This window comes from Pelodiscus sinensis, chromosome 4 (genome assembly GCF_052426305.1).
Source record: "Pelodiscus sinensis isolate ZL-2025 chromosome 4, ASM5242630v1, whole genome shotgun sequence".
Taxonomy (NCBI): domain Eukaryota; kingdom Metazoa; phylum Chordata; order Testudines; family Trionychidae; genus Pelodiscus; species Pelodiscus sinensis.
The window spans coordinates 3,134,477-3,159,589 of record NC_143055.1 but is presented as its reverse complement, the minus strand read 5'-3'; the positions used below and the strand labels follow the sequence as shown (position 1 = coordinate 3,159,589).

General features: G+C 46.5%; 1 protein-coding gene across 7 annotated transcripts in view; it reads right to left on the bottom strand.

Moving 5' to 3' along the window:
- ZNF638 (zinc finger protein 638) overlaps positions 1–24,141 on the bottom strand; it is an 86,414-nt gene extending 62,273 nt beyond the window's left edge. For 4 of the 7 annotated variants that reach the window (XM_075931066.2, XM_075931064.2, XM_075931067.2 and 1 more), the window contains exons 1-4: positions 23,794–24,141; positions 8,186–9,794; positions 2,240–2,301; positions 1,912–1,950 (exon numbers count right to left, since the gene is read on the bottom strand). In XM_075931066.2, the coding sequence (XP_075787181.2) occupies positions 1,912–1,950; positions 2,240–2,301; positions 8,186–9,592 (1,508 nt within the window). In that variant the 5' untranslated portion in view covers positions 9,593–9,794; positions 23,794–24,141. The remainder of the gene's footprint in view (positions 1–1,911; positions 1,951–2,239; positions 2,302–8,185; positions 9,795–23,793) is intronic. The other 3 variants (XM_075931063.2, XM_075931068.2, XM_075931065.2) reach the window with 1 other exon arrangement.
- Between the last annotated feature and the right edge of the window lie 972 nt (positions 24,142–25,113).

Here is a 25,113-nt window from a genome sequence, read left to right as displayed (position 1 = left end):
ACGGAGTTCTTAGTGAACTGTCTGTTCTTCAAACAGGCAGGTTCCGTTGGCCAAAAATCAGACAATGGGAGCTACAAGATCATGCTGGGGGCAAGGGCAGCATGCAAAGCCTCTCTCCTCTTCCCCCCCAGGGATGTAGCCATTCACAAAAAAACAGGGCCCCACTGCCAGCTTTTCTGAGCAGCAGGTGGGGATGGGTCCGGCAGGAAGACTAACAGGTTCCTGCTGTGTCCACTGGCTAGATCCAGCAACTTGATGGGCAGGATCTGGCCTGCAGCCACATTTTGCCCAGTCCTGATATAATTTCATCTAGATCACATTCCCCTAATTTGCTCATAAGAACACACCTGTTAATGCATCCCAGAATCATGTTTGCTTTTTTTGCAACAGCATCACACTGCTGACTTATATTCAACCTGTGGTCCACTATAACCCCTAGATCCCTTTCTGCCGTACTCCTTCCTAGGCAGTCGCTTCCCATTCTGTATGTGTTAAACTGATTGTTCCTTCCTAAGTGGAGCACTTTGCATTTGTCTTTATTAAACTTCATCCTATTTACCTACAACCATTTTTTTAATTTGTCCAGATCATTTTGAATTATGACCCTATCCTCCAGATCAGTCGCAATCCCTCCCAGCTTGGTATAATCTACAAACTTAATAAGTGTACTTTCTATGCCAATATCTAAATCGTTGATGAAGATATTGAACAGAGCTGGTCCCTAAACAGACCCCTGCGGAACCCCACTTGTTATGCCTTTCCAGCAGGATTGTGAACCATTAATAACTACTCTCTGAGTACGGTTACCCAGCCAATTATGCACACACCTTATAGTAGCCCCATCTAAGGTGTATTTGCCTAGTTTATTGATAAGAATATCATACAAGACCGTATCAAATGCCTTACTAAAGTCTAGGTATACCACATCCACCGCTTCTCCTTTATCCACAAGACATGGATTTGTTCTTTACAAATCCATGCTGGCTGTTCCCTATCACCTTGCCACCTTCCAAGTGTTTACAGATGATTTCCTTAATTACCTGCTCCATTATCTTCCCTGGCACAGAAGTTAAACTAACTGGTCTGTAGTTTCCTGGGTTGTTCTTATTTCCCTTTTTATAAATGGGCACTATATTTGCCCTTTTCCAGTCCTCTGGAATCTCTCCTGTCTCCCATGATTTTCCAAAGATGACAGCTAGAGGCTCAGATACCTCCTCTATCAGCTCCTTGAGTATTCTAGGATGCATTTCATCGGCCCTGGTGACTTGCAGGCATCTAACTTTTCTAGGTGATTTTTGCTTAAAAGACATAAGCCAACTTCAGTTAACAATTATCTAACTCTTTCTTGATTATACAAAAAGCAAGCTAAAAATATACATAACTCTTAAAATATCAATTCTGTCAAAACAGAATTAATCCAAAAAGAAAAAAGTAGAGATGGAAGCTTGTGTTTTTAAATCAAGTGGCTTCAAAATTCATGTATGCACAGATTTTAAGGACAGAAGAGACTATTAGATCTAGTCTGCTTTTCTGTATAACACAGACTACAGGTAATGGTGACATACTATCTGCTGAACCCTATAACTTTTGCTTGACTTAAGTATATCTGCCCAAAAGGCATCTAATCTTGAGTAAGACAGGACTGTTCTCCATGATCTTCTTGAGACTATTCCCAAAACCTTGCACGTTTCTCTCAAAGAGCAGCACCAACTCTGGTACTGCTGCTGTATAGAGAACCTATGGTAAAGCATAAGAAGCCCCCATTTAGTAGAATTATATAGTAAAAACATAAGGGCAGCAAAGCTATTACTTACAAGCAGTAAACTGGGTTAAAGGAATGTATATCACTACTGTATTCATTTCTTACTGTTGGAGTAACAGCAAATTGCCTTATTTTTCAAAGGCGGTTACCTCTTTGAAGAATGGGCCTCAGGATTCCAATCAGGGTACCTGGTTTAAAAATAAAATAGTTAATGCAAAAAGTTAAACCTGCAAGCTGAACTACTCTAATATTCAATTTCACATCTATGTTCCCAACTTATTTTCACTTTAATAGGTTATGCAGATCAAGACCTGGGACAGCACCAACTTTATGTAAAGTGTTAAGCTCTAATCACAGAGAATAAATAAAGGATGACCCATACATATAAAGCTTAAAAAAAAAAAAAAAAAAAAAAGACTGATATTCTGTACTATATGACTACTGTATAAATGTATACACAAGTAACAAATCCCTTACTGTTGACGTAACTGACGACAGCTCTCAAGGTGAGCAGGATTATTCTGATGCTGAATCCAATCCTGTTGGAGGAGGGGGAAAAAAATCCACAAAAGTTTGATTAATATGCTATGCCAAAATTTATCCAAATTAACATAAAGCAAGTTTTTCCATCACTGACAAAATTTTAGGCTATCAAAAGATTGATGTTTAGCTCCACACTCTCATCTGAAATTACATCTTATACTAAAAATAAAAAACACTAAAGATAACATTACATTTGTTAACCAAAATATAGACATACAAATAAAGTCTTTAGCAGGAGTTACATAGAAACAATGCACTGAATTAAACTAATCAGCAATTCATTTGCTTCAAAAGTGTCAGTGTCATTAGTTAACTCAAAAAACCTTTAACAGCCGGTTATGTGTAAGACTATCAGCTATCATCTAAAAAATTTGAGAGAATAGGTTGTTACTTACATTTAAAAAAATCTGATAAACTGAGAAACTATATTATTTTAGCAAACACAGACATGTAATTTTAAAATAATAGACAGCAAAGGCTGTCATACATCTTATGCCTCAAACCCAAAAACAGAATTTTAAAGCATTAATTCTTACTAACGCATTAAAGTATATGGTGAACCAAAAATCTTAAAATAAACTATTTTCTGTCAGCTATTTTACATAGAAAGGAAGCATTTTTATCATGCATTAACACAGACATTTTTTTTAATTTATATTTGGGAACCTTTGGCTGGAAATTAATAGCTGTGACACTATAGACAAAAGGACCTATGGAAGGCCCCATATCTGCAAACCCTTATGAGCTTAAAGTTAAGATCATACCCAAGTAGGCCAAATGAGACTTGTTAAAGTTTGCAAGACTGAGGTAACAGACATTACTACCCAATTTATACTAGCAAATTGACCTACCTTTTGCTGAAATTTATTAGCAACAAGGATCATTTTGCTAGTACAGGCAGTCCCCGACTTACGCGGATCCGACTTATGTCGGATCCGCACTTACGAACGGGGCTCTCTCGCCCCGGAGGTCGAGGTGGCGGATTGCTACCTGCGAGCTCCGGGGCGAGAAAGCCCCATTCGTAAGCTGCTCCGGTGCCCCTGGTCCGCTGGAGACCGTCTCCAGCAGACCAGGGGCACCGGGCGGGTTCCCGCACTTCTGAGGCTTTGCCAGAGCAAAGCCTCAGAAGCGCGGGAACCCGCCGCTGCTGCGGCTTCAGTCCCGGTGCCTGTGGTCTGCTGGGGACGGTCCCCAGCAGACCACAGGCACCGGGGACTGAAGCCGCAGCAGCGGCGGTTCCCCGCGCTTCTGAGGCTTTGCTCTGGCAAAGCCTCAGAAGCGCGGGACCCCGCTGCGGCTCTGCTCCCTCTGTCCCTGGTCTGCTGGGGGGGGGGGGGGGGCGCAGCTAGTGTGCCCCCCTAGCAGACCAGGCTTTTGTTTTGGACCCTGGGGCAGAGCAGCTGGGGCGCTGCCGATTGGTCCTGCAGCGCCGCTCTGGGCACTACTGGACCAACCCGGCAGCACCCCAGCTGCTCTGCCCCAAGTATACAGTATTACTTACACTTCACTATTAAAATAACGTTGTATTTACTAACACTTGTTTGGCCAAAACATTAAGAATGTTTTATTTTTAAAGCAAGATTCCTCTTAAGATTGTACTGATTCAGAGAAAAAATAGCCATAGCTGATTGCACAGAATTGCATGCAAAGTACACTTAAAGAGTGCATCCTGAACTAAAACACAAACCTATTTTCATAAGCTATTTTTAGTATCCCCCTCCATTTTTCTTACTCTTAGGATAAAATGTACCTACATACTCACCACCCTTTTTCTGGTCCCAGTTGAGAAAAAGCATCAGTCTTTTCAGGAGGTGTATCGAGGCCATTTTGTTTACTAGTCTCTTTTTAACTATCAGTTCAATCAGCATTAACTAGAATGGCAGAAACAGTGATACATTCTCCTCCCTAATAAATATGCTAACCACTTGCTGTGAATCTTCATTTTCTTAATTCCCTCTAGTATTTCATATAATCATTTCCAACATATTCCTTCCAATTTCCAGTCTGATTCCCTCAATCCCCAGGACTCTCCCTTTCTCTCAAGTTCCTGCAATACAAGATTTTTCTTTCTGAAAAAGAGATGGACCAAGATCCCTGTATAGCATGGTAAGTGTTTCTCCTTCTGTCAAGCAAGCCTCATCTACATTAGCATCACACCTGTTTTTGTGCATGCCAGTTCTGCTACAGAACCTTACGTAGAAGAGCTACCAATAAAGCTGATTAGAATCATATTTTGTCCCGTGAACTAATATATGCAGAAGTATAGGCATAATTCTCTTACAGGAAGAAAACAACCATTCATGATTTCAGATTACATTTAAAATCCAAGAAGCTTCAACCTAAATTTAAAACAAAGTTAAAACACTATAAATAAAATAACTAGAACATTGTTGCCCAATTTTAAAATGCAACGAACGTATAACATTCATTCAACACTGAAATTACAAATCAATCTCATTCTAAAAACTAGCAAGGTTCCTGACATCCTTTTAAAGCTGTAATGCATTCCTACAGTATGGATGCAAACACACCCTAAAATAGTTAAATGGTTAACCATCACAGACAGGGGGCTGCTCCAGCTGGGCCTGCCTCACCGTGGGTAGGGGGCTGCTCTGATAAGCCACATGCTTACTGGGTAACCAGTCAACCTCTTACATCTCCTATCCTACAGCACCACTAACCTAGAATTATAATGCTAAGTCATGAAGGATGTTGTATTTACTGGATATGTTCACTAAATGAATTAGAACAATACTGAGTTTTGTTATTTCACAAAGAGGAGGGTTTTCCCTCTCAAAGCTTGCTTATTTGGAAAGAAAAAATATGAACACTCTTAAACACACTGACACATGATCAGAAGATTTGCCATCCTATTTTTTGCTCTAATAGGAAAATAGTTTCAACCTAAAACAAGGTTGTAGCGCCAAAAAATGAATAAACAAACAAATGGAAGTGTTGAGTGGACGCACAGGATTCTCAATAAAGCAAGTCATCTATAATGAAATTCAATTTTGCTTTAAAATGTTTCTGGAAAAATTATTTGCAATTCCAAGTCTTACACAAAACAGCGTTCAGCATAGCAGCCCCAGTCAAAGCTGCAAAAAAGCAGCAAAGGCTTGGAAATGAGAAAGAATATGCATGCAATCAACTTATGTGGGCCACTCAGAAGTTCAAATCTTTATTGCTTCTCTAACCTCAAGGAGCCTATCAGGTTTTGGCTTTGTCTACACTGCCAATGAATGATAAAAGTTTTGTTGTTCAAATAGATGTTAAAAAAAAAGCAGCAGCTCCCCCATCTCAAGATAAAAGTTGTATGTCATCAAGTGGCAGCGTGAATAGCTTGTTGTCCGCAAAGGTGGTAGAAGTATTTTGTCATCAAAAGTGACAACAAGCAGCATTCACACTGCCAGACTTTTAGCAACATGGCCATTTCACTAAAAGCTGTATAATGATGCCACCTGAAGTTGTGCTGGTAATTCAACAGATGGCACTGTTCCCAGATGTCACAGCCAATAGCCAATACCCCAGGATGGCGACAGGACTATATGCTGCTGCCTATGGCATCCTCATAAAAGCAAGGCTTTGATCACTTGTAATTACTAAAGAACAAATCAGCAATTTTTGTAACAAATTATTTTAATCCCAGGTGTCCTTGCCAAATTCCACTACAGGTTGGAGCTCCCTAGTCTGGTACCCTTGGGACCTGGGTGGTCCCAAAGGAGGGATTTTGCCAAACCAAGGGAGGTCATTCCCCCCAGCCTGGCTCTTCTCCTGGCCTGGCCTCCGGGCAGGCTCCCCATGTACAACCCAGCCCCGCTGCTCTGCCACAACAACCCCCAGACCTGCTGCTAGGGCTCTCAGCTTTGCCACAGCAAATCACTGCTCCACAGCCGGTATTCACGGTCCCGCCAGCCCCACCAGTCTGCAGCCCCACCACTGGGACTCCTAGCCCCCAAGCAGCAGACTAGTGCTCAGTTAGCAGGATTCCCAACCCTGCCAGGGAAGCACCAGTCCTGCCGCCGGGGATCATCGCCAAACCACAACAGACCACTGCCCCTCCAGAGCCTGCTGGAATTCCGGCCATCCTGCCACTGCCTCAGCCAGACTCCGCAGCAGGGCTCCTAGTCGCTGGCCTCTCTGCAGCCGGCTGGGCTGGGTGTTCCCAGCCCCTGCAGGGCTCCTGCACCTGGCCCTCTCTGGACCAACAAACATCAATAGGCCCACAGAACAGCCATAGGGACAAGCCTAAAATGGTTCAGGTAATATCATTAGCTCTTTTCCTTCAGACTCAAAACTGAACCTATGCTCCAGCAGAGTGATGGAACAACCAGACTAAGCAATGGCTTCTTTCAGAGGAGACAAATAGGTGCTGGCCAGAGCCATCTTGTCCATAGCACAGTCAAGGACAGCTACCCCAGTCCTGCGCTTTGGAAGGCCCCATGGAGGCTGCCTCCGTTGTCCTACGGACAAGTCGCAGGGCAGACCAGGGGATTATCTGAGGCTGCAGGGGTTGCCCCCACCCAATTCAGTGCGGTGGCAGGAGCCGGAGCAGCCTGCTCTGCTTTGTCCTGATGCCCTCTCTCATGGCAGCAGGAAGCAGAGCGCTCTGGCCCAGGACACCATGCTTCCTGCTGTCATGGTGAAGCAGAGCACAGCAGACTGAGAGGGGTAAGTGGGACAGGACAGAGCAGACTGCTGGGATCCCCCAGGTCCCACCACCATGGTAAGTGTGGGAAGGGGGCTGACCCCTGTTGTCACCCTGCGCCAGGCCTTCAGGTAATTCCCCAGCTTGCAGGCCTAAGGGGACTTTGACAAGGGAACCAGGCAGGGGCGGAACTTGGAGGAAGAGGCATGGTAGGGCCTGTGGCAGGGGGAAGAGGATTTGCCCTGGGCCTTGCACCTGAAATACTGGGGGGGGAATTAACTGTATAATCAAATGTATGTTGACATCCCTAATGTACATTAAACAAGGTTGCAGAATATTTATGTTAAATCAACTATCTCCAGTCAGTAACTGCAGTATAAAATTTGTACTTGAATGTGTAAGAGCCAAGTGGACTAGGTACTATTTCACATCCAAACAGCTACGTAAGTTACTTTAGAAAAGCAAATCACTAGTTATGAACTCAAATTTGTCACCACATTCAGCGTTAAGTAACTTTCTACTTTAATCAAAATCCCAGTTTGTTAAATTTTGATGATTTAACAGAATAAAACCCTGTAAATTCTAAAACTAGAAGCACGGACACACATTAAAAAAGTGATCTGAAACACACTTGTACTCTCACAAGTACAAAAGGTTCTCCTCTCATTTACTCTGCCTTTAAAACAAGGCAGTAGCAATCCTGGAAATCTTTGGAAACATTTATAAAGTTCTGTGGGAGCTTTTTCCAGATTATAATGGTGAATTATTTTAGTGTTCAGAACCAAGACCTCAGTTAGATGAAAGAATGCAGTTAACACCCCTCAACTATTTTTCAGTAAGACCACGTTGCAACCAATTCGCATTCAGAGTGGTATCCATGTGGCTAACGTGAATAGCTATCCTAAAATGATATTATCATATGAAAATTGTTATATGTTTCTAGTGACCTAGTCATAAGGTGCTAATGATATTTTTCCTCTGCCATATACAGTACTGTATTTCAAGAGCCAGAGCAAAAAAGACTTAAGTGCCTTAATACTGATTTAAAGAACATGTGCGCCTATACATTCATTAGAGCTATAGGGTAAATATTTAAATCTTTCAAAACTCAGATCAGGGATCACATTAGAGCACAAGTCTCCACAACTAATCTAACAGTTAAAATTATTCCGTAATTTAAGATGCAACCATATGTTAAATGTAAGTTTATGCAGCAATCTTTGAAAAACTCTCACCTTCATATGAGTGCATTCCACGTTACACAGAGAACACATGTGTGGAAATATCCTTGGAGATGTAGCATAGTAGTCATTCATCATAGATGGAGTTGGCAGTCTCTTTATCTTCTGCGCAGCAGCCTGTGAAAACACTGGAAGCCAAGATGCTTTCACGACTCCGAAAGGAGATTTAATAGGACCTTCGACTTGCGACTGGAAGTTCTTCTGACCTGAGCCAATGTGTGCATTAGACTGATTAGTCTCAGAGTCACGTTGAATCCTTTCATGCTGTCTTACAGCTGCAAGGAGTTCTGCTGAAAAGGGTGGATGGGTGATAGGTGGCATCACAGACTGGCTCATAGATGGCTGGGCCAAAGACTGCTGGACAGATGTCATCACAGACTGGGGCACAGATGGCATAACAGGTGGCATCACAGGCGGCATCACAGGCTGGGTCATAGGTGGCATCATAGGCGGCATTCCAGGTGGCATCATAGGCGGCATGCCAGGCTGGGTCATAGGTTTCACCACTGGGAGTCCTGTAGGTGTCAGGCATAACCCTGGCACCTTGCTTGCAGAATCAACCGAAAAAAATGACTGAGTATTTGATGAGTCAGTGTGGAAACCCATCTGTTTCATTAATTCTTCCATTGGGAACATTGGATTACATGATACATTGGAAGTTGGAACTGAAAGAGATTCCTGTGGTTGAAATTCTTTCCTGTTCTCTTCAGTTGGTTGTTCAGGGTTGTATTCACTCATCTCAAGAGGATCGTCACTGTATCCATACCTACTTGTGTGCCCATAATCAATCACTTTGCTCTTAACGGCAGAACCACCTGTTCCACCAATTGTTTCTTTTTCTCTGCTCTGAGAATGTAAATTGGGTAGCTGATGACCCATTTTACGCATTCGTATATCCCTCAAAATTAGTGGCATGTTTTCAGGTGTGAGCTGATCATCTGGATAGCGACTGAGTTCTTCCAGATCTTCATTAGATAATCCAAAACTTGCTAAAATACTTGATGCACTCTCCGTTGTATAACGGCTCTGGACATTTGTATGCTGCTCTGTGATCCGTGTTGATGCAGAGTGCTTTCGGCTCGTGTTTCCAGTTGAACATGGATTGTTATCCCAACGTGAAGTACGAACTTTTTCCTTCGGTTCATTTTGTAAGTTTGCCATCTCCTTTGCTTGCCTTGGATCGAGTCTGTGTTGAGTTACCTGAACATTAGTTCTTCGTGGTCCTGTCCGCTGTAAAGTTTCATGTCCTATAAATCTTTGTGAAATTCCTTGAGGCGTTCCAGGTACAGGCTTTCTTTGAAAACCTGCTATGCCAGCTCCCCTAAAAGCACCATGAGGTTTTGAGCCAGGTGGATTAGGTGCTCTTGGCCTTTGCTGCAAGTTTCCTCTAGGACTAAACATGGCGATTTTCAGGAATGCCTGATTTAACAAAGCATAAGGTGGTGTAGAATTGTTTGAGGCAGCTGATGTCAACTGCTGGAGAGCCAACTACGTCTTAATTTGAGCAAGCTGTAAAGGAGGAGTGCTCAACGGAAGTGGGCTTACAATGCCACGGTTCAGGGAATTCACAAGTGGTGTGAAACTTTCCAAGAATAACACAAAGCTGAAAGTTAAAACACAAATATTAGATTATTTACTTTTAAACTACTTTGTGCAGCAGATCCCACTTGGCAACACATCTTTACAAAGGCATGAAGCAGTATTTTAAAGTATATTTTTTAACTACAACAATAGACTGTAGAGTTTTCTGGCCAGCAAAGCCAAATCTCTTGCTGTAAGAACTTTCACCTAATCCTCTCAGCAATTTGTAGTTAAGCATACTTAACCAAACATCCACGATTATTATGTTTCAGATGAGGCAGAACAACATCTAACTGTTGTCCTCTCTTCAGCAGCATCTTCTGAACAATGAGATTTAGATCTTCAATAGAAATCTCTTTGGGACTTATTTCAAAGCCACTGTGAATTATCTCTCAAAAGAATATGGAACAAATTTTAGGATCTTTTACAAAACAGGAAAAAAATTACATCCAAATATATTCTCTGTTAATCATAGAACCATAGAGCTGGAAGAGACCTTAGGAGGCCATCAAGTTCAGCCCCCTGCCCAAAGCAGGACCAATCCCAACTAAATCAACCCAGCCAGGGCTTTGTCAAGCTGAGACTTAAAAACCTCTGATTCCACCACTTCCCTAGGGAACCCATTCTAGTTCTTCACTACCTTCCTAGTGAAATAGTTTTTCCTAATATCCAACCTAGACCTCTCCCACTGTAACTTCTGCTCCTTGTTTGCACCATTGCTCCTTGTTCTGCCATCCCCCACTACTGAGAGCAGCCTTTCTCCATCCTCTTTGGAACCTCCCTTCCAGAAGTTGAAGACTGCTATCAAATCCCTCCTCGTGATCTCCTGTGTGGTGCAAGGGCGGGAGCTGCAGATCCCAGATCTCCAGGGCTCTGAGGAAGGGGAGAGTATCAGTGACTCCCACACAGTAACCCAGACAGAGCAGAGAGCAGCAAACAAGGCAGCAGCCAACAGGGAAGTTTGCCTGGGAAACATCTGAGAGGAGCTCAGGTGGGCCTTCAGGGGCTGACTGCACTAGAGGCAAGGCTTTGAGCTGGGCCTAGCCTCATCCTTATAAGAAGAAGCCAGAGTGAACGCAGAGAGTAGCAAACAGGGCAGCAGTCAACAGGAGAGTTTGCCTGGAAAACGTCCAAGAGGAGCTCAGGAGGCTAAAAACATCTGAGGAATCTCTCAGAAGGAAGGCAGGTTTGGATAGTGATAGGTCTGCTGTTGTTACCTGCACAACATGTGCCATGTTTGTCTTCCTCCCGGAAGATAGAAGGGATTTCACCTGCAAGTGCAAGCTGGTCGCCATTTTGGGAGAAAAAATTAGAGGACTTGCAGGCACAAGTATCAACCCTACATTCTATCAGAGAGGATGAAGACTTCCTCGATAAAAGGCAGCTTTTAATCCTGCAGGCACAGCAGGCTGAAAAGCTAGGAAGGGCAATCCAGGACAAGGAAGAAAACTGGCAGTATGTAACCTCTAGGAGAAGAAGGCCAAGTCAGGTATCCCCCATTCCTGCAGAGGTAAGGAACCGCTTCCAGGCTCTCTGCGCAGACACTACGGTGGAGAATACTTTGGCAGAGATCTCTCAGGGAAGAAATCAGAAAGAGACACCAGTCACCGGAAGGCATGGGATGCATAGTCCTAGGGATGGGGTTTCCATGACCACCATCCCCAAAAGAAAAAGATGGGCAGTGGTGGTCAGGGACTCCCTCCTAAGAGAGACTGAGTCATCCATCTGCCGTCCAGACCTGGAATCTCGAGAAGTGTGTCAATTATTAGGAGCTCGAAAATATTAAGAAAATAGTTACAAAACTACTTGAGAGAAACCTAATTGTAAATGAAACCTTATTTATATAGAGAACTTTTTTTTAAGAACATAAGAACGGCCGTACTGGGTCAGACCAAAGGTCCTTCTAGCCCAGTAGCCTGTCTGCCGACAGTGGCCAGCATCAGATGGACCAGAGACAACGATCAAGCGATTTGTCTCCTGCCATCCTTCTCCAGCCTCTGACAAACAGAGGCCAGGGTCACCATTTCTATCCCCTGGCTAATAGCCTTTTATGGACCTAACCTCCATGAAATTATCTAGTTTCTCTTTAAACTTTGTTATAGTCCTAGCCTTCACAGCCTCCTCTGGCAATGAATTAGTTCACCCATGAAGTTATAATGCCTTTACCTAGGAATAGTGACAAAGATTTTCAATGTTAATACCAATGTAACTGTTATGGATGTAAAATCCTATTTAATTGGTTAACACGTTAAACATAGTGTTTAACCAGTTAACCATTTAAAGAGAAGGATAGGTGAGGGGGGCCCTCTGCCTACAGCATATCAGCAGCCTGCCACAGGCTGGAGCACCCTTATCTGTGGCTGGCCCCAAGACAGGCAAGGAGCTGCTTCAGCCGCCGCCCCACGGCAGGCAAGGAGCTGCTCCAGCCTCCAGTGGTTAACCTTTCCCATCTCTAATTCTTTTACAGTGGCGTGCTTACCACTGATGAGCCTGTTAGAAGGGGTATGCTATAACAAGATGGTTTGTCCCCTTTAAGGGGTAATGGAGCTCAGGACCAAGCTACCCCGATATTCAGGTGAGCAATAAATTAGCTAGGGACCAAAGGTAAGGTGCTAATCAGATGGATACTTCTTAACACGGTAAATCTTAGTTGTAAGGTGAACTCTAGGAAGACAGGCAGCAGACAGTCTGGAAACAAATACTGCAGGAGAGCTGAGTCAGGTGAGAGGAATGGAAACCAGACTGGATACTGGCAGCGTGGGGAAACCTGTCAATCACAGCACACCTCATGAAGGAAGCTGTGGAATTTTTTTTCACTAAGGGGAAATAACTGAAACTAAGGGGAAAGAACTTGCACCTTCCTCTATAAATCCAACAATCAGGACAGAAGGAGACCATGAGAAAGACTCTCATTAGACCAGGTCCTACAGTGGGACTAGCAGTGCTCCCTGGCTCTGAGGGAACCCAAAGCTTTGCACAAGGGGCAAATGGGAAGTGAAGCTGCCTGATGTCCAAGGTACAAGGCCCATTTTCAATAGACGACTTTGCCAGATGGCTCCTTGGCAAAGGAAAAGTTGGTGGAATCTAGTTCAAATGCAACAAATTGCATGTCAGCAACTTTTGGTTGAGAAAGAAAAAGGAGTTTAGCTTGATATCAGACAGCTTTGACATTTTCTGTCTTTCAATGCTAGTTTTCTCTGCAAAAGTACCACTACTACAGGAAAAACCTCAGTGCAGAGATGGACCTTCAGCTGGAGCTACCAATATCTCACCTGACAAATCAACTATTCTGTGACACAATTACACCTTCTTAAAAGCGACCCTTCAATTTTCTCTGTGCTGCTCAAAATGTTTTGGATTTATTTACATTTTTTAAAAGGTGAGCCAAGTGAACACTGGCTCATGTTCAATAATTCAGACCAAAATTAGAAGGAATTCTGAATTTAAATTAGACAAATTAAACTCAAGTTATTCACACACATTTTGGTGTGCCACTGAACTATCAAGAAACTGTGACAACTGTTTCTTGTATTTGACTAACGCAAGAGACAAATCATTGCTTCTATTTGATTCGCGATCTAAAACCTATTACATTTAAAAAGCATTTATTTTACTACTAGGCAGTGGTGCCCAGTGCTCTCTATGCTTGCCAACCCCCCTCTCTGGGGGAAGGCAGCCCCAGCTCCCACCCCCGGCCGCCCGGGAGGGCCAGGGCCAGGGCCAGGCTGAAGCATGGCAGCCCTGGCCTACTCCAGCTCTCTCCCTGCAGCCGCCAGACCCTCCTGCCCCTCCCCCCGGCTCTCACTCCCCTCGGGGGGGGGGGGCAGAGAAAGGGGGTTGGAGCTGGCCGAAGCTGGCCTAGCTCTTTCCCCCTAGCCACAGTGGTTGGGCCGAGGCCAAGGCTCTCCCCTCCCATTCTCCCTCCCCTCCCCCCGAAGGGTCCAAGGCCACCCCAGCCCTGGCCCTTTCCTTCTTGTCCCTGAGGCCACCCAGTCTCCTCCCACCGACTCACCAGCCCAGGCTCTTTTTCTTCCCCATGACTGCCGGGGGAGAGTCGAGACAAGGCTGGCCCAGCTCTTCCCCCAACCTAGGAGATATGTGAGGGGGGCTGGAGTGCAGGGAGGGGGTGCAGCTCCCATTCCCTTGGATGACCAGAGAGGGGGAGGCCCCCTGAAGCACAGGGGGAGGGGAGGAGAGGCCTCACGACTCCCGTCCCCAGCACTAGGGAGGGGAGAGAAGAAAGACCACGTGGCTTTCAGGGCCACACGGCTTGTGGCTTTGCCCCGCTACCTCAATATGAGGGGTAGGGAAGAGGCTGTGTGGCTTGTGTCTTTGGCTCCCACTCCCAGAACACTGGAGAGGGGGGTTGCTTCAGGGCCTCCCCAGGGGAAAAGAGAGGGCGGAGGGAGATAAGGAGGGTGGAGGCAGGCGAGATGCAGAGTGACACGATGACATAACTCAGTCATCCCATTAAAAAAAAAAAAAAAAAAACTTTCCTAATATATAGAGAGGTGACTCCAGAAATACTTAAGCCTATTAAAGTCAAAAACATATGTGCGTAACAGGACAAATCTTCATATGGTATTTCTTAGTTTCTTTTTTTAAAGTGAACCAAAAATATTTGGGAACAGATGATATAAACTACATCTTGGGCCCCTAATCACCCTGGCACGTATCTGTAGTGATCTAACTTTCAGCTGTTTATTTAATCTGGCCCATAAGGACAGCATGATACGTGAAATTTCACATTTGAAAGAGATTAACTGTCTTTGCACCTTCCTCTATAAAAATCCCAGACTCTTACAAGCAGCAGAAGTCAATATCTTACTGATATACTACATCATGTAAGTCATTTGCTCACAGATCCCTCCTTGATATACTACAGTTTAACAGGCAAAACAACAAAGGCAAGCCAGGCCCTTGTGAAAAGCTAGACCTTGCAGCATTAGGTCCTTTTGATATAAATGGAAACAACTGAAAAGTACAGCAGGAAACAATTGCTCAGATGATTGTAAAATATATTGGGCGCTCTCACTATTTTCTACATGACGGTTGTTCGTTTTTCAGGACAGGGACAATCTTGGTATTTTACAGTGCCACGCTACCATGCTGCTGACTTGTCATTTTAAATGGGAATGGAGAAGACAGCTGAAATCCAACTCCCACTAATGAGTGTGCACACTTTGATACACAGAAATCCAAAATTCAACTGAGCATTTAAAATAAAAATTGACATACATTTCCTAACCTCCCACAGGTTGGATCTCCCTGGTCCAGCACCCTCAGGATCTAAACCACCAAGTTTTCTGGACCAGGGGAGGTCAAGGCTCCCTAGCGACTGTAGACTCTGCTCCCAGCCGGGGCAACACTGCCTGTCCCACTGCCTTCAGCCCCCCACTGTGCCAGCCCGGGCCAGACACTGGCCCCGATGCCTCCAGCCCTGCCCAGGGCTGTGCCCCACACAGTGCTGGCTCGGGTAGCACATCCAGCTGCCAGCCCACTGGCTTCAGCCCTGGCCGAGGCTGTGCTTTCCACTGCGCTGACCCCACTGGAGCTGTGCTCTACACCACCAGCCAAGCCTGGGCTGTGCTTTTGAACCTGGCTAGCCAGGGTTCTCCTGTCCAGCAATATCTGTGGTCCTGCCAGGCCACAGATGTTGCCAGACCAGAGGTCCTGGATTTTAGAGGTTCAACATGGACTACATGTTGATGGCTAAGAGAAAGTTTTGCCTGGCTCACAGCTGAATACTGAGGGCTGCATTAAGTGTTTCTTTATGCCAACTGCTGATATACGGGGTAGGGATGTGAATTCCTGTTTCATCAGTTAACTGATTAAATGTCACATTTAACCTGGAGCTGTCTCCACCTGCAGCTGAGGTTACTGGCTAACTACTGACTGGTAAACATCACCCAGTAAGAGTGATGCTTACTTACCATGTAACTGCTTAACCGATTACCTGTTCCCAGGGAGCAGGCAGGAGCTGGTTTTTAAACCAACTTCCTGCATGGACCAGCTCCTGCCCCATGCTGCTGCCTCTGTAACAGAGACAGCAGTGCTGGGTAGCAAGCGGCTCCTCCGTATGCTCTTCATTTAAAACTCGGACTGGTGGGCTGGGACAGAGCCAGCCTGAGTTTTAAATGCAGAGCACTGGGGAAAGATAGGGGACATTGTGGTTAACCAATAATTGCTTATCAGTTAAATGAATATCTGACTGCCTGCTAACATTCCTAGTACAGAAGTCACATTGCATTGTCCATTTGAATCTTCCCTGCCTTCAAAACCTGACTAAAGAAGCAATTTTCCAAATCAACTTAGTGTTTAGCCAACAGATCCTCTTGTCATACTGTGGGAGATCTACAGCCTTGCAACATTTTATGGTACAATATGCAAAATTTGTTTCATAATTATTGTAGAGAAGGTGGATAAGCAGTTTCAGGGTGGGCAAGCAACCCACACACAGGATGATAAAAATGCACTATGACCACAAGACTTTCTTTTGCAACAAATCTTGAGTGAAACCAACTGATCAAAGACAAGGTTTCCCTCCCCTCGCCCCATTTCTGTAGCCACTTCTGTTTAAGTCCTGTAGACAGATTTTAAACCCACTTTGTGGGCCCGTGGATCTTGAGGAGTCCTTTGTTGATCAATAGGGTAATGGCAGTCTGATTACCCAAAGTGTCTCCACAGCTTCAAATGGGTACTACAGTTTTCCTCACTTCCCCACCCTAAGTTATTGTTAGTGTGCACCCTGCTGAATAGCTGCCATATTCCCCCTCATGTGCAGCTACGCTTCAGTGCTGGGAAAAGTGATTTTTATGCAAGGATTACATTAACACATGCTGGGATCCTAAGCACAACCTAAAAGTCAGTTGTTATTGCTAACCAGACATAAACCCTAAACTGATTTCTTCCCTCTCCCCTACTCTTTAGCAAAAAGCATTCCTCGGGAGACAAAGTTAATTAAGAGGTGGCCCCGTCATCACTAGAACTGAGAGACTTGTTTTACATTAATTTTTACTCTAAGGCAACTCCCTTTTTTAAAAATATCATCTTATGAGTAGACATGACAGCACAGAAGGTATTATGAAGGGAAAACCAGAATTTATTTAAATAAGCTGATGGGTTCCAAATTGGCCAGATCTTCTTTGGACTCCAAATTTTATCTTCCTACTAAAAGGCAAGAAAGAGTTTTTTACAATACTTTAATAGAAGAGGGTTAGAGAGGGATGTTGGGAAAAGGAATCTGTAATTCCATTGACTGTTAAAGTGCATGAGAATTAGAAGGAGATAAGAAATCTGGTTTCACTGTCAAAGCTTAATAAAAGGCAGCAAAAATTTTCACTTTAATAATTAGGGATGAGCCCTCGCTCATCAGTTAACCCTCACGGTTACATACGCAAATACCCCCACGCTGCTGCTTCTGTAACTGAAGCAGCAGCAGAGGGGGTGAGGGGAAGGCGGGAGCCAGTACAAGCGGGGAGCCAGCTCCTATGGAGCTGCATGCCTCCCTCCCGTGCTGCTGCCTCCCATAGAAACAGCGGTGTGGGGGGGAGCCAGTGCTCATGGGAAATCGCCTGCCCTCCTCTCCCCAGGTTGCTGCACAGAGGCAGCAGCGCTGGGAGGGTGGGGAAGAAGTGGTGCTTGGGGATCTTTCCCCCCTCCACATGTAAACATGTAACTGAAATTTTCAGCAGTTACATATTTACAAAAATAAACACATTTTAATATCACTATTAATAACATAACGCAGTGGTCACCAACCAGTCGATCCCGGTAGCTCTTGGTGCCTCTGAGAGGGGATCCTGACTGGTTTAGCCAGGGAGCTATCAAGTGCTGGCACTTCAGTTGCCGCTCTCCCACCTCTTATTGTCATGCTGCTCCTGCCCTTTGCCTTGGAGCTGCCGCCCAGGAGCCTCCTGCTTGCTGTGCTGTGCAGTGTGTGGGAGGGAGAAAAGGCATGGTTTTGATGTCAGGGTGTCCTCCCCTCCCCATACTCCTGTACCCTATTTCCACACAGAGAGAAGGGGGATGGAGAGAGCTTGGCAATGCAAACGTCTGTCACTCTCACACACTCTGTGTCTCTCTCTCATTCTCACAAACAGACACTGTCCTTCCCTCTCCTCTCCTGACCCAACACATACGTGGGGGGTGGTTGTTACTTCTGTTACTGCTTGCAAAGTGTGTTAGGTTTGGTTTTTGACTGGTCTGTGCATTTCATAATTTTCATATCTCTCATGCTTAAATATAATTCTTTGAGGAGTGAGTTCTAAAATGCCTAACCCATTGCGGCTATAGTCATTATCTCTATGGTAACTGCTGCTCCTGCATGTAGTTGCATGTCCCTGCACCCCTTGAGAAAGGCAGAGCCGGGGGTCTCCACATGCTGTCCTTGCCTGCAGATACCACTCCTGCAGCTCCCACTGGTCAGTAATGGGGAACTGTGGCCAGTAGAAATTGTGGGCTCAGTGCCTGTAGATGAGGGGCAGCACATGATGCCATGGAGCCATTGCTGTACATGCCAGCTGCTTTCAGGAGTGGTGCAGGGTCAGGGCAGGAGTAAGCCTGTCTTAACCCCACTACTCCACCAGCCGGAAGCCATCTGAGTTAAAACAGTGCCCAGCCAGATCCTGCTTCCTGAACCCCTGTTCCAGTCCTAAGTCTCCTCCTGCACCCAACCTCTTGCCTCAGACATGAGTCTCCGAATCCAAACTCCTTCCCAGAGCTTGAATCCTGAAACCCTTACTGCCCTGGACTAAGCCTGGAGCCCCTCCCACATGCCAAACCCCTTGGACCAAGACCAGAGCCTGCACCCAAACCCCCTACCACAGCCTGGTGAAAGTTAGTGAGGGTGGGGAGGAAAGAGGATGGAGTGAGCAGGGTGAGGCCTCAGAGACAAGACAGAGCAGGTGCAGGGCCTCAAAGAAGGGACAAGAAGGAAGTGGGGCAAGGGTATTTGAGGTTGAGGTAGATCTTACATTGCACTTAAATTGAAAAAGTGATCTTGTGGTTAAAAAGGTTGGAGACCACTGACGTAAGGCAACAGTGACAAAAGATTTAGGACAGGGTGGGCAATAATTTTTGCAGGGGGAGGCACTTTACAAATGTTGATAGGCAGTTGCGGGCCAGTTCGCCCTGCCTTGGGTGGGCAAGGGCAGTGCCCTTTAGGCATTGCGCCCCGCTGGAGAGGGAAAGGAGCCGCCAGCCGCTTTGAACAGCAAATGACTTTGCACACTCCCCTGCCCTCAGGTCTTGACTGGTCTGGGGATGGAGGAGCGGCAAGGCGGGCTATGGGCCAAATCAAACAGCTTGGCAGGCCAGATCTTGCCCACCCCAATCTAGGAAAAACATATTAATAAAATGGGTCATGGGACAATGAACATAAAGTTTGCACTAGTTGTACTATACTATTAACTTTGCTTTATATTTACCTCATGAGCACAGGAAATCAAGATCCAAGAAGAAGTGAAACTACACCAAAACCCAGCCATCTTCAGAAATAATTAGTCTGCTGGCTGAACTTTATGTTCAGTGGTAGGTAGCACTTTAGTCTGAGACAACCAACTCTCCATAGCTAAACTGGATTCTCTCTCTCAATAAAAAACAATCGTGTGTTAAGTACTGAGCCCTGCTGTACCTATGTCAGGCAGATCTTATCACTTAAGTAATAATCCTGAGTTTGGCATAAATCAGTCTGCTGCAACTGAAATGACTGTCAAATTCAAAATTATACAGATGCTATCTAAGTACTATTTGACACCCCACAAATCAAATCAGAAAAGATGGGTCAGAAGCAGGCAAGGAATCCTTATGTAACTGTGCTTATGAAACAATTTGTTATGAAAAAAATTAAAGGCAAATGGACTTAAGTTTGACATATTTAGAGTGTTCCTGCCAGCTATCCCCTCTTTCAATATGCAAAGCCTGGAAACACTGGAAGATAAAATTGTGTAGATGACTAAGTAAAGGACTAGGGATAAGGAAACAGTTCTAAATTCCAACTAGTAATTTAACTTGAGTCTGTTTTTCCATTAGATAAAATGGATAAAACATTTTACCTTTAATAAAGTAGCTAACTGTGAGAACTAATTACCTATGTAACAGTATGGGGCTGAACCCTGTGCTTGCTACATTCGCCAATCACCTGTCTCTGGCTGTGAAAAAGGCCAGAGAGCCTGTTAATCATGCACTGATTTATATAGAAAACTGACCGAAACTGTGTAGAAAAACACTGTTAGTTAGTCTATTGCTCACATACTACATGTTATAGACGGAGCTACAGACAGAGCTCAGTTTTGCAATTGGTTCTGGTTGAAGCGCAAGTAAGCAAGATGCTGAGATTCCACTTTCAAGTAGGCTGATGACATTCTGTCACACATCAGGGAAAAAAACCGTTTTTATATATATATATATATATCTCTTTGGGTATTGAATATATTTCATTTAAGTGCTAATTATTAATGATTACATCACAGATGGCCCACATTTTTCCTGTATCCCAGGGAAGGAACTCAGTGATAAAATTAATCTAATGAGTTCCCAAGGAAACAAAACAACATGAGGACACGTATTTCAGAAAACTTGAATTCAGTGATTGCACCCTAGTAGCATATTCAATGCTCAAAATTAAATCTAGTCAAATAGGTCACATAAGCAATATGCCTGATATTGAACAGAGCACATGCACTCAGTACTCCAAATTCCCAACTGCCATCAGATAATGTGAAGTTAAACATTCTCATGTCTCATAGTTAATATTAAAATAGTGTTCAACAAAAAGTATCCCTCACCAGTTGAGAAAGCATTTTAAGAAAGCAGAGTAAATTAAATTTCTGAAATATGAGTAATTTCATACCATGTAACATACAACTCATTTGAAAACTTTTGAAAAAGTTGTGCCCCAACTGCTGTTTAAGTTAAACACAAGAAGTTGTTCTAGGGCTGTGCATTAACACAAAGCAATTAGCAAACAGTACTGAAAATGGATAAAAAGCTTTACTGTATCCTTAAACAAATTTTATTAGTAGTATATAATTCTATTCACTTTTTAAAGCCTTTATTTCCCCTCTGCTGATATTAAGAAAGGCCCCAATCATGCTAATTGTTCCATATGGTCAGACATGTAAATATGCAGCACCCCACTGATGTTCATAGGTCGGTGCATACATGCAAAGAACTGTCCACATAGAACAACATGCAATATCACGGCCTAAATAAACTGGACTCAACACTTGCTTCCCATTTTAAACCTCATCCTTTTCATTACTTTTAAAAAAGGAAACATTTGGCAGATAAAGGTTTAAATTTGCTGGCACAGAGTGATAAAGATTAAGTATTAATCAAATTTCAATTCCCCATAAACCTGACATGGCCACAAAAACTTCAGTGATCTTGACCTTTTCATTTGCACAAGAGCTCTGAACTTCACAGTCTTTTAAGAGATGACAGCCCTTTGAAAGAAATACTTACTGAACACAAAACTAAGTTAAGTGACTGTAGGCTGCCATCAAGATGGAAACTAACAGGAAAAAGAGGAAGCCAGCAGTGTTTTATCCATTCACTATCCCCCTAAAACAGTAGTCCATAAACTTTTTCTGATGCATCCTTTCCATCCCCAACGATGGAATCTTCCTGCACCACCTTGGGAGCCAGGAATAGCAGAGAGGGCTAGGAGCTAAGGCCAGGAGCAGAGGAGAGGGACGGGTGGCGCTCTCTCCCTGCCCCCAGTGAGGTTGGCCTAGGCCCTGTCATGCGCTCCCCGATCATTCCTCCGCACCTCTCATCATCTGAAAACCAATGCCAAGGAAACAAATTCTGCCTCCAACCCTTCAACCAATACAAGACTGTTCCTAGTTAGCTCTCGCAGACACATTTTTTAAATAAGGAAATATGAATAAACAGATTGGCTATGTCTACACTGGCAGCTTCTTGCGCAAGAACGTCATGTGCAAAGGTTCTTGTGCAAGAACACGTCCACACTGCCATGTGTGAGAGGTGCTTTTCTATTTGGCATCCAGGAGGTGGGCGGGCATTAGCCCGCCCACATCTAAAAGACCACCCCCCAGTGAGAGGTGCTTTTGCGCAAGAGCATCCATGGCAGTGCAGATGCTCTCTTGAGCAAGAAAACCCTGCCGCGCATCCACACTGCCCACTTGCGCAAGAGAGCTTCCACCTGTTAGAAAAGAGCATAGCTCTTGTGCAAGAAGCCCTCTCCTACCACGCTTTACTGTAAATCTTCTTACGCAAGAGCGGGTGGGCAGTGTGGGTGCTCTGCAGAAGAACGGCAGTTCTTTTGCAATAACCCACCAGTGTAGACATAGCCAGGGCTCGACAAACCACTGAATCTACTTGCCCACGGCGAGTAGATTTCAGCCGGTTGCTCCGTGCACCCCATTCACCGGCACTTCGCGCATGCGCAGTGCCAGTTTGGCGCATGCGCGGTGCAGGGCTGGCGAGTAGCTCTCGCCGGGATTTGTCAAGCCCTGGACATAGCCATTGAGTATCTATGTGCAGGGTACAAAACAAATTGATTAAAACATTTTTGCATTCAAGATGGGTTCATTATCCAAATGAATTGTTAGTGTGCTGAACGGATTGCTTATTTATGATCACCATGTCCCTTAAGATATATAGAACAAGTGCTTCTCTCATTTTTTGTTCTTAGATTGGAAGAGGAAAATGTGGGACTCTCTGGTCCAGCAACATAAGTGGTCTGTCAGGGATGTTACTGGACCAAAGAGTCCTGGAGCAACATAGGGGCTGGGGAGTCCCAGCTGGGTCAGCCAGCATCTGGGGAGTCCCAGCCCTGGCCAGGGAAACCCCAGCATTAGCGGGACCAGGCAGCAGCCCAGGAACTCTAGCTGGGCTGCCTGCGGCCAGGAACCCCAAGAAACCCACAGTGACAGCAAGGCTGATAGAGGCAGGCAGCTGGAATCCCTAGCAGCAGCGGGGTCAGCCCTAGCAGCAAGCAGGGTGGCCAGGCAGCCCCAGGTTGGGGAACCCCCAGAAGCAGCAGAGTGGCAGCACGGGGTGACTCCAGACAGGAACCCTGGAGAACACCCTGCTGCAATGGGACCAGCAGCAGCAAAGCAGTCCCTGCCGGGAACCCCAGAAGACCCTGGGGCAGTGGGCAGGCAGCAAGGTGGGGAGGGACCAGCAGCGGAGAAGGGCAGGGAGCACCAGGGAGAGGAGCCTGAGAGCAGGGCAGCCAGCAGGGGAGGGTGCTGGACCAGGGAGATCCAACCTGTACTTAACTTTCACTGACTTAGTCACCCAACAGATTGAATTAACTGGAAAGAAGAAAACATCCTGTGTGTCTACAGAAGAGACCAATGTTGCTAACACTGGTTTAGGTCACCAACAACCTGAGCAGCCGAGCCCTGCTCTTCCCTACTCTTTTCCTGTGTTTAAATCAGTGCAGTGAGTTCACAGCAATTGAAGATGGAACACGGCTTATCCATGCCAAAGCTGGCTTTAAATACGCGCACGTTAAACATTTCTGACTTGATTTTTTTTGGTACGTCCCTTCCCCCCCCCCCCCGCCCCCGCCCCTAGCAGACTCGCAACCGGGATTTTGCAGCGCTAGTCTAAGGGTGGGAAACCTCAGGCCTGGCACCGCACGCGCTCGGGGAGGTGGGCGGGGCCTCTCTCCTCCCCGGCCCGGCGCGCGGGCGAGGGGCGGGGCTGCGTGTGTCGCTGTTTCCCAGCAGGGCCCGAGCGGGAGGCGAAGCGCGCGCACGTGGGAGAGGCCGGCGGTCACCGCCGCCGCAGCAGGAGCGCGCTCCCGGCCTGCCCCGCGCGCACCCGTCTCAGCAACAAGGGGGTGGAGCCGTCAGCCCCCCCCCCTCCCCCGAGCTCGCCCGGCCGCGAGACGGGCGCGCAGGCCCCGCCCCCGGCCCCGCCCCTTCCCCCATCGCCCCGCGCCGCCATTTTGGGCTCGGCAGCCGCGGCGCCTTCTGCGCCACAGAGCAGCTCGGCGGGCCCCGCCGACGCCGGGCAGCCCCCGCCCCGGGCGGGCGCCTTACCTGCCGGGGAAGCGGCGGAGCCGGGCCGCTCCCGCCTCCGCGACGCTGTGGCGCTCGGCCGCCCGCTTGGATCAGCGCAGCCCCGCTCTGGCGCCTCAGTCGGGCAGGCAATGGCGCCGCGCATGCGCTCAACGGGCCGACCCGAGGGACGCGGCGGGAGTAACTCCCCGGCGGCCCGCCAGGGGGTGATCGCCACGCAGCCGCAGAACAGATCCGCTGAACGTCTGCGCTCTGGGCTACCAAATGCGCTTGCGCGTCGAGTTGACCCGAAGCCTGTCCTGGGCGTGGAACGAAGACTAGCGCAGGCGCAGCAGCTTCCCAAGAGCGCCCCCTCTGAATAACAACAACGGGTGGGGCGCTGGGGCACGCTCACCGCCCTCTGCCCGCGCGTGCGCGCTAAGAGCGGAGGTCCGGGCGCCAACCGTGACGCTTACTGCGCAGGCGCGCCCCAGGGTATGCTGGGAGGACCTGCCCCTTATATAAGGAGTTGGCAGGTGGCACGCAGGTGGCTTAGGGTGGTGTTCTTGCTCAGGGGTAGCTGCCTGGCCCGGCCCCTTATCCCTGTGGTCCCACGCAGCGGCTCCCTGGTGTACTCTGCCTTGTGCTGCCTCTCCTGGGACAGGCCCTTCCTTGCTCTGTGCCTGTCCACCTAGCCCAGCTGCTTGCTCCTTCCTCCAGCCGCCCCCTGTCCGGTGAGAGCCTGGCCTTCCTCCTGGCTTGGGGGCCCAGCTTGTGCACCAGAGGCAGGGGTGCGCCATCCTTCCCAGAGCAGCTTTCCTCATCCGCCCCTGGTGAAGCATAGGCTATGTCTACAGTGGCGGGATCTCGTGCAAGGGTTCTTGTGCAAGAACACGTCCACATGGCCATGTGCTTTTGCACAAGAGCATCCATGGCAGTGTGGGTGCTCTCTTGCACAAGAAATCTCTGATGGCCATTTTAGCCATAGGGCTTTCATGCACAAGAAACCCTTGCCACGTGTCTACACTGCCCTCTTGTGCAAGAGCTCCACTGCAAGAGGGCGTATACTTGTTTGAAAAGAGCGTAGCTCCTGCGTAAGAAGCCCTCTCTTCCCATGCCGCACTGTAAATCTTGTGCAAGAGTAGGCGGGCAGTGTGGACGCTCTGCGGAAGAACTGGCATTCTTGCGCAAGGACCCGCCAGTGTAGACATAGCCAGAACATTTAACCAGTTAACTGATTAAATGGGATTTTACATTCCTATCTTGTACCTGGGAATGTTTCTGGCTCCCCTTGACAATGCCCTACTATTGTAATGATAGCTGCAATCAAAACACCTTTGTGAGAAGGAGAGGTGGAGAGCA